The following is a 10177-nucleotide window of genomic DNA, read 5'->3' as shown; positions in this document are numbered from 1 at the left end:
CCTTAAAATACTCATCTTGAAAAACCTCTTTCCGTATTCTATCTAGAAAACCTCGGCATGTAGTTCACTCCACAACCTGAGTGCTTAAGACTTAGATTGTAGAGTGCAACAGAGGAAGCTGCTCTGATATGTCTTGTAATGTACATAATAGGGTAGATTATTATATCGAGTAATTTTATTAAAACCATCTGCTTTGCTGTACCGTCTTCAGCAATTAATAAAACAAATTAAAAGTTCCAAAGACGACAACACAAATTCCAAAGACAACACAGATGTAATATCACCAAAAAAGGTATTGTTGTATCGATGTTTATGCTGTTTTTATACTTATATATGGATGTTACATCGATATTTTTCTAATATTTATCAGCCCGACTAGTGTGTAGTAAATAATTGTAAAATAATAATAATATCTCTGGACGCAAACAGCTCCAACTAGTCTCAAACTTAGCTGAACTTGTGTTATGTGTACTATATAGACAACTGATATATTTATATCTGAGGTATTTATTTACATTGAGACAAGTTTTTTGTACATAATATATAAAGAAAACACCCAGATTGATACAAACAATTATACAAATGTTTGGTTAGGTATCGAACCCGCGACTGGAAGTAAATCGTCTAATTCACTAGACCACCGAGGCCGTTAAATTGAAAATTAAACAAATTGATCTATTTCAACTGATCGTTATTAATAGAAAGACTGGTCAATATCAATAAAAAAAATCTAGCTTGTCTTGGCCTCCATGTGCAAATTAGAAGTCAATAGGCACTATTAATTTATTTTCTAACTGCCGTTATTCGCATGCGCGGGCTGAATACTAATAAATTGATTTGACGCAAAACATGCGTTTAGTATAACCGTCTATAGACGTAAATACCGTAAACAATCTGCCAGCCGATAAGTGCGTGTACAACCTTATACCCATTTATTTAGAACTATTTTTAAACGTGACTTTGATCAATTAGAAATACGTATCTGTACTGAACTCCTTGATAGGTATTTATATTATTTTTTAATTTTATATTCATATTCTTTTGACATATTATCTTTGTAACACCTTTATATATAAAAATTACGTGTCACGTTGTTTGTCCGCGATGGACTCTTAAACTACTGAACCGATTGCGAATTTGATTTGCACATTGTGTGCAATTTAACCCAACTTGAGAGATAGGATAGCTTACATCTCTATTTATAGTCGCAATATAATTTTATTCAAGAACCTTAGCCACAGCGACCGACGCGTGGCCGAGTCTGCTAGCTCTATTATATATTGCTGTCATATTAGTCGCATTTTCTTTTATCTCCGTATAATCCTCATAAAACCCTCAATACTTCTCAGTCATCAGGTACATCAGATACCTCCGCTTCAGTATCTATAGTTATGTAGTATTATATATAGTATTTAAATTCTTATTTTATAGAAAAATGTAAATCAATATCTTATTCATGTAGGTCTATTACAGATTCTTATGATATGTCAAACTCTACCGTCAGTTCGGAGTGCATTCGAGCGGAAAAGAACTGACAGGAAACTGGGCGAAAAGATTATTTTTAGAAATATGGACTAACGATCATATTGCTAGCAATATCAGGTTGACCTCCACGTAGTTCCACTGGAAAGCATCGTGGTCAATTTGTCATATCAGAATGACAGGCGGATGGAATGATTCCATTATCATACACACATTTGAAGTTATCAAGTATTCTGTTCACTATGACATGGAATTTTCAATGCCTCTGTCTACCCAATTGTAGTTTACAGTCGTGAAGAATGCTGTTGATGTTAGAGATGTGTCATCTCGAGTTAACTCGATTCGGTGAAGCTGTCAAGACCAGCTCCAACCAACAACATTAGAATAGTTCGAAAATTTAAAAAAATTGTTTCTTCCAGGTAGCTCGAGTCAACTTGAGTTACCCGAATTAACTCGAGTCACGTTTATTACGAGTTAGCACATCTCTATTTGATGTAGATTATTGTAGATACTTCTATAATCCTGTTTAAACTCTTACCAACGAACGTGTGAAGCGTGCCGCCGCCGCGCCGTAACCGCCCCTTGCGGTCCATTCAAACCACAGAGACGCCGAGCTCTAGTATGCACGTCCCAATTGTAAGTTCCGTTTGTATTTCATGTTCCGGTTATAACCACATACAATAATGTTTATGTCAATAAAGCTAGTCTTGACATTTCTGAGAAAAACAAAAGAAAGCGCTACGGCACATATTTTACATGTTTACACTCAGAAATTATTGTTATTCCGAATTAATATATGTTCCTCTAGACTCTAGAGTCTAGAGAGTTCAGGCCAGCTCGGTTACTTGATTACTTATTGACGGCCTATTTAAATTTGAAAGAATGCGAGTTCGAAATTTAAATTACGCCAAAAAAGTTAATATTTCATCTGATTGAACAGAGATTAAGTGCGCAGCGGCTTCTATGTTGATTATCGCATGCCTAACCCTTGTTAATGTAAATATAATTAAAACAATATTTATTTAAACGAGCAACACACAAGTTTCTTGCTCATTCTTCTTGTGATGAGTCTGCAATCCGAATGAGCGGTAGAATAAAAAAAATTACTATTTAAAAGTGCTTATATTAGGTTTATTTGAATAAAGATTATTTCTATTTCTATTCTATGTACTAGATGTAATTAATGAAATCAAATTTACCTGAGAGATGCCGATAGCGATCCTACTATCATCTAGTTGAATTCGAATATATTCGGTTAAATAGAAAAATGTCAGTATTCAAAATGTACATTTTTTACAAGACAAGCATTTAAAGTTCTTTTTTATTTATTTAAATTCTTTTTCCTTTAAAGCTTTGAATTGACGCAGAAGTATTGTATATCATTTTAAAAGTATTTAGATAATTATTAAGTCGGCGCGGTTAATTTAATTGACTTATATAATAGATGGCAATTCTAGCGTCTAATTTTGAAAAATGTAATTTTTCTATTTAATCAACGATATATTATATATCCTATATTTTTTAAATTGTTGTATTATCAACCTATGTATATGAATGTATATTAACCTCATATAACCAGTCGTAAGAAACCTCATTCGGTATCATATCTGGATCAGTTGGTGTGACAAGTATTTGACCCAGAGCGGCGCGGCGGTACAGTTAGGCTGGCTCATGTAAATTGACAAATATTGACTACCGACATTAACAAACTAGTCCGTACCCTAATATACTCACTTACTAAATGTAACCTTATACAAAAAAAGTTAAATATCGTCACTTTAAAAAAAACAATAAGTCGTACTCTCTATATTTTGTTATTCTGATGTATTGCTATATAGTAGTTAGTTTTTGCTTAGTAGTTTTTGCGTTTAATAGTAATATACAACCATCCATCCATCTATCCATACTCACAAACTTTCGCAATTATAATATTAGTATGATTTATATTTCTTATTGTACAAATATAAATCATAAAGTAGATACTTTACACTACAATCAATTACTTATATATCAATTACTTACTTACTCCATTTAAATAACGCATACAATGCAATTTTTAATTTCTTAAACACATTAAAAATAAAGGGTAACTAAAATAAAAAAAAATCATTCAAAATTGCTGACATCAATATATAATTATATAATTGTCTACAGATTACAAAAATAATCATCAAAATCGATTTAATATTAGCATACTTACCTATAAATCTATCGTACCGGAATTGAGGGCTTATTTCTAAGTTCATTGAGATAGCTTTATAATAATTACATTAGTATTCGTATTTACAATAATGTTTACTATATAACTTTGACGACATCGGTGGTCTAGCGGTCTAGCACACCGCTTTACGTCCGATGGTCACGGGTTCGATTCCTCGCACGGCACAAACAGTTGTATTCAGGAGTATGGTTGTTTGTATCGGTCTGGGTGTTTTCTATGTATAATATGTATGTATTTACGAAAAACCTATGTATTTGTATCAGCTGTCTAGTACCCATAACACAAGCTTTAGCTAGCTTAACTTGGGTCTAGATGGCGCTGTGTGAATTGTCCTGAGATTATTATTATTATTATTAATGTAAAAAGCGTTACGTTTTAGCGTAACGCTGAAAATAAAGTAATAGTTGGAGAATAAAAAAAATATAACTATTAAAAAGTACAAAATTTGAGCAAATATTATTTCTATTTCTATTTTATTACAAATAGACACTCCAATTTTTTTTATATATATAGATTTGGTATGGATAGATTATGTTGTGACTCGTATAGAGAGCAGTCATCCACTTTGGGAACAGTTCGCAATCCAGTAAACGGAATGACGCAGCTCACGCGATCTGTGATAGAATTTGTATCGTACGCGTGTATGACTGGATTAAAAAATTACAATCTTTAGAAAATACACTCTAATTTTAACACATAAAGTCTAATTTCAAATATTTAAATTATTGAGTTAATTCATTATTACACTTGGTCTGTGATATATACAAGTAGTTTGTAGTACGGAACATATCAAGACATCATACACGTGTTTGTATATGTGCTGGATTAAGAATTTACAATCTTTAGAAAATCCACTCTAAATTTTAGCACTTAAAGTCTAATTTCAGAATATTGAAATTATTGAGTTAATTCATTATTACACTTGGTGTGTAGTACGGAACATATCAATACAGTTAGCTAATATATCAATGACTGTATATAATTCATATTATTTACTGTATATATTCATATCGCCCTGAATACCTTTTATATTTTATATTTTTAAACACGGACCGGAAGACGCAGCGTGGGAAGGCCTCCAGCAAGGTGGACCAACGATCTGGTCAAGATCGCTGGAAGGCATTGGATGCGAGCAGCGCAGGACCGATCGTCGTGGAGATCTTTGGGGGAAGCCTAGGAAAGTCCAGCAGTGGACGTCTTCCGGGCTGCGATGATGATGATGATTTTTAAACAAGCAGACCGTCGCAACTTCGCTAGCCTTAAAAATTACGAATTTCCCTACAAACTTTCAATAAATAATTAATAATTACAAAATTATTTAGTTTGTAAAAAAAATACCTTTAAGGGGGTAAGATAAAATAGGATGAAAGTCATATTTATTTTTAATTAATTAATAGCCTAAATATAAATTTCAAATAACTAGCTTTAAAAATTACGACACTTCCATACAATCTTTCATCTTCCCTTTTAATCCTTTATAACCCTTCTTTCGCTTTAAAAAGAAGCTTATATCCTATCTAAAAGTCTAGACTATCTGCGTACTAAATTTCATTTATATCGGTTCAGTAGTTTTGGCGTAAAAACGCGACAGATAGACAGAGTTACTTTTGTATTTATTATATTAGCAAGGATCAGGCGCTTACCTACCCATAGTGATATCATTAAAGTATTCGAACAGAATAGATCAGATCAGAATAACATTCTCTAGTAATCGAGTCTAAATCTACCTCAAGAGTTTTACGCTCCAATAAGTTGTTCCGGCATAGTCATCAATTTATTCATATTTATGTAAGAATCAATACTTTATATCCGGATAATGTTTGCATGATGGCAGTCGGCAATTCTTAAAATAACTATAAGGATAATGACAGAAATAAACTTCATTGCAACTTTCTAGAAATCTTTTCCGCGAAATTGTTAAGATGCAAACACGTGTAACTAATTCTTGTGGTGACGCAGTAGGATGATTTCACCAATTCATAATGTCACCAATACTTTTCATCATCAGGGTGACATAAGAGTCGACAAGGAGAATGAAGTAGATCATGGAGATCCATATATAATAAATTCTGGATGGAGTACGTCATATACACATATACACAGAATCCTAAGTATGTAACATGAACTTTCGAAGAGTTATGAATTGCGAAGACAATAATATGAGAATACTATTGAAGACAATGGCTGTGCGGGCTGAGTCCTTTTGCATTTCCATAAAATGGAAAAGCCGAACCAAAAAAAAATAAAGTACTTTATTTTGTATGACTACGGAATATACTACGAGTATTTAGATTTTACTTTATATGTTTTATGATATACTAGCGCGACTTCGTCCGCGTAGAATTTAACTTTATTTTTCTAAAATAAAAGTAGCCTAAGTTACTCCTTATTACATCAGCCACCTGCCAAAAAAAGTCCCGTCACAATCGGTCCAGCCATTTCAGAGATTAGCCGGAACAAACAGACCGACAGACAGAAAGACAAAAATGATAAAAAATGTTATTTTGGTATATGTACCGTATATATATTCATATGCATGTAGTAAAAAACGGTTATTTCAATATTACAAGCAGACAAACAGACACTCGTACTTAGATAATTGTATTTCTTATTTAACTGGCGTATAGAAAAATGGCAACTGTCGCCTTGAAGAACTAAACAAGCACCGCAGACAATACAACAAAATAATTTGTGTATTATTCTTTACTTTTATTATTAAGTAGTTTTACGGCCCTGGAAGCTAATTTGTATACCCCACGTGTTGCTATACCTGTGAAAAACGCTGTATACATAACATGAAATTTACTTTATTGTGCTGCTTTAAAAATCAAAGTTTGAAATAAGAACTATTTTAAATTTTGTTTTTTAAATTACATAAAGCGCAGGACAAAAACTTGTAAGACACCCCGCTGAATGAAAGTAACAAGGAAACCGAACACTTTCGCTTGACTCCTTGCAGATTATGAGTCGTGGTACAATGTGGCAGATCAGTGACCCGCGTGATTCATACACCACACCACTTTCTTATTTGGGTTATTCCACTGTTCACAGGGTTGTCACAGCGCTAAAATGTGACGGACTCTGTGGTCTAGCGGTTTAGCACCGCCTTACTTCAAATATTTATCGATTATACCTTCTCAGTTCTCACTAGCAGCCTTAACTTAGCCGGATAACTTGATAAGTCCGAGTTCCTCTAACTATATGCATATCTAATATATAACTCAAAGGTAACTGACTGACATAGTGATCTATCAACGCACAGCCCAAACCACTGGACGGATCGGGCTGAAATTTGGCATGCAGGTAGATGTTATGACGTAGGCATCCGCTAAGAAAGGGAGTTTTATTAATTCTACCCCCAAGGGGATAAAATAGGGGTTGAAAGTTTTTATGAAACTTTGTCAATTTTAAACCGATCGGGCTGAGACTTTGCATCATCATGCATGCATAAAGCTATTATGACGTAGGCATCCTCTAAGAAAGGATTTTGATAAATTCCACCCCTAAGGAGATAAATTAACGCGAGCGAAGCTTCGGGCAAAAGCTAGTAGTAGTAGTAGTAGTAGTATAATATGTATATTATACTACTACTACTACTACTATAGACCTTCTTTAACAAAATGTACCTACTAATGGTCGACCACTAGTCTAAATTAAACCATAATTAATTTTCATTATAAGTTTGAACATTATTAACGTTCTATTGTCAAGGACTATAGATAAATAATATTAAAGAGAAACAATATTAATCTATTCACAATATGACCACAGACTTGTAAAAATAAACAAAAGTGCGTGAGTGTAAATTCGTGTGTGTGTCAAATACATGGAAGTATGTGTAATGTTTATTATATTGATTTAATGTGTTTTATATGCATTATAGTTAAAGAAAATATATTAACATGCTTCCCTCCTTCTTTATAAAAACTCATTTCATACGCCTCAGTCTGCGCAAATTTCTTAAAAAGGGGTACAAAGTTTTTACTTCATGTAGGTATTAATATATAAATACCGTGTTAAAATTCCATTGCGTGGTTTGAAGAAGAACCAGCTATAATTTATACTATTTATAGATAATACCTACTATAACACTAAATAAAATTGCGTGCTACGTCTATAGTAATTACAAATGTGAAAGTACCTACGCAATGTTTAGGTATATTACTCAATCAGTCGTAACAATATTTACACTGTGAATAGATTTGAATATATTTATAGCATTATTAGTATTAGATAAATATAATTTTAGAATATCGTAGCTGGAATTCGTCTGGTGTTGCAAGTTGCACTTACCATCGGGTGAGCTACAAGTTCGTTTGTCTCCTATACTATAATATAAAGAAAATAGTCTTCCCGTAATAGTGGAAATATTTTTATTGTTCCATTTATATGATTTAAGTATGACAATAAAATTAAAGATTCTAAATAGTTAACCCTGAATCAATTAATGTGACAGCTAAGAGCCATCTTGATCACGTCAGTTTTCATACAAAAAACCTCATCATATTCAGTTTATTCGTGGGGGGAAAGCTATCGTATTAGATTAATAGTAATGTGGAATGATGATATTATTGCTACCGAAGTACCATGTCAGGTTAACCTCCACGCGGTTCCCCCAGGAAACCATCGTGATAAATTCTTGGTGAATTTATCAGGATGGGGTAACTGACTTAACCTTATACTCATTATCATCCTCCACTGGTACCCCACGAGTGAAAACCGTTAGCGCTGGCGGGTGCACTATTCCATTGTCATCCATAAAAAATACGTTTTTTAACATGCGAAAACTCTTGGAGACTCTCCGGCCCCAAGGAGGTAACGGGTACTGCCAAACTCTTACCGACTAAAAACGCCAATGTATTTCTTCTCTTCAGCTTTTACGAGATTTACTTATAAATGTGGATGGTTATAAAGCTGCCCTTATAACCATCCACATTGGGACACATCCACATGAAGAGAAGAAATACATTGGGGTTTTTAGTCGGTAAGAGTTTGGCAGTACCGTTACCTCCTTGGGGCCGGAGAGTCTCCAAGCAGAGGAAGGCCGAAAAAGCGATGGATGGATTGTGAGAAAGATGATATGGCAAGAAAGGGAGTAAATAATGAGATGACTGCGAACAGCTTTTTTTTTTTTTTTTTTTTTTTTTTTTTTTTTTTTTTTTTCTGGTGAGGTTGTAACGGTGACATACATTCAAAAGTGCTCCAACTTAAAATTATAATTAAAAATAGTAGTACTATTTTAAAACTTTTAATTTTATGTGCAAAATAATCTAGTAAGAGTACACTTCACCTGCCAACTTTCACTATCACATATTTCTCACTGGTTCACGTAAATCCACGATGTATAATCAAAAACTGAGCTTACAAGACACCAGAGCAGAGTTTGCACAGAGGATGGAAGAATTTGAAAAACGTCTCCAAAAGGCTTCATCCTCAAATTCCGACACGACTGCTATAGCCGAGGATTTTGCGACTTTCAAAGAATTCACCCTTAAGAGTCTTGCTGCACTACAACACCAGGTGGACTTGCTTGTGCTCGAGGTAGACCGACAGGAAATGCGCAGCCGCAAGAGGATTTTGCTCATACATGGAGTTCCAGAGGCCAGGCAAGAAGACACAGCCTCAGTCGTTGAAGGTGTAGTTGTCGACCAGCTGAAAGTGATTGATTTCACAGCTGCCAACATTAGCCGATGCCACAGGATGGGACGACTAAATTCAGCGAAATCTCGCCCTATTTTGGTTAAGATGTGTGATACTGGCATTCGTGATAAAATATGGTTTGCCAAAACGAACTTGAAGGGATCAAGCATTACTGTGTCGGAGTTTTTAACGAAACTTCGTCATGACACCTTCATGATGGCCAGGCAACGATTTGGAGTCAAGAAGTGCTGGTCACGAGATGGCTTCATCCACATTTTGTGCCCTGATGGATCTAAACATCGCGTTAGCAGCTTGGCCGAGTTAGAAAAGGTCGCGCCGCCGCGGCCGGTCCCAGAACAGCAAAAGATAGCCCCACAGGTGAAAGATAACGTTGCTGCATCCAAAACGAGGCGCGCCAATGTTAAAAAATAGGTTTAATGATGTATCTTGTTTACTATTTTCGCTTTGTCTAAATTTTAGTTGCCTACACTTCAATTTCATTCAACAATCTTAGATCCAACAACTATATTGTATATATTTCTCACTACTCTATTGCCAACATAACTCACTTGTTCTACCCACTTTTGTATCACTTTTTTTTTTATACATTATCTTTGGTCTCAGATTTAATATTGTCAATTCACCCTGATGGCAGCTCACAGCATAGTGTAGTTGTCAATTTTTAAACCGATTGTCATTGTTAAATGTCAATCTTAACCACAGTGTAATAAGTCAATCTTGCAAGTGTAGGTGAAGTTTTTATTTATTCTGTTTTTGGATACCAGCTCTTTGCACTTATGTTATAGTAAATTATGGTTATATTCAATTATATGT

The 10177-nt window shown here is 34.2% G+C and overlaps 1 protein-coding gene across 1 annotated transcript; it reads left to right on the top strand.

Annotated features, from left to right (window-relative positions):
* The first annotated feature begins 8903 nt into the window (after positions 1 to 8903).
* On the top strand, positions 8904 to 9871 carry LOC131842441 (uncharacterized). Its single transcript, XM_059190973.1, has one exon. It carries the CDS (start codon positions 9044 to 9046, stop codon positions 9773 to 9775), a length of 732 nt encoding a protein of 243 aa, XP_059046956.1. The 5' UTR covers positions 8904 to 9043; the 3' UTR covers positions 9776 to 9871.
* Positions 9872 to 10177: the final 306 nt, after the last annotated feature.

The sequence above is a fragment of the Achroia grisella genome, unplaced genomic scaffold (assembly GCF_030625045.1).
Source record: "Achroia grisella isolate CSIRO2021 unplaced genomic scaffold, CSIRO_AGI_Agris_v1 utg22053, whole genome shotgun sequence".
NCBI lineage: Eukaryota > Metazoa > Arthropoda > Insecta > Lepidoptera > Pyralidae > Achroia > Achroia grisella.
This window is presented reverse-complemented; position numbering and strand designations above follow the sequence as displayed.

Excerpts from the sequence above, each read along its gene's own strand:
- LOC131842441 (XM_059190973.1), top strand. The coding sequence starts at position 9,044 with ATGTATAATCAAAAACTGAGCTTACAAGACACCAGAGCAGAGTTTGCA.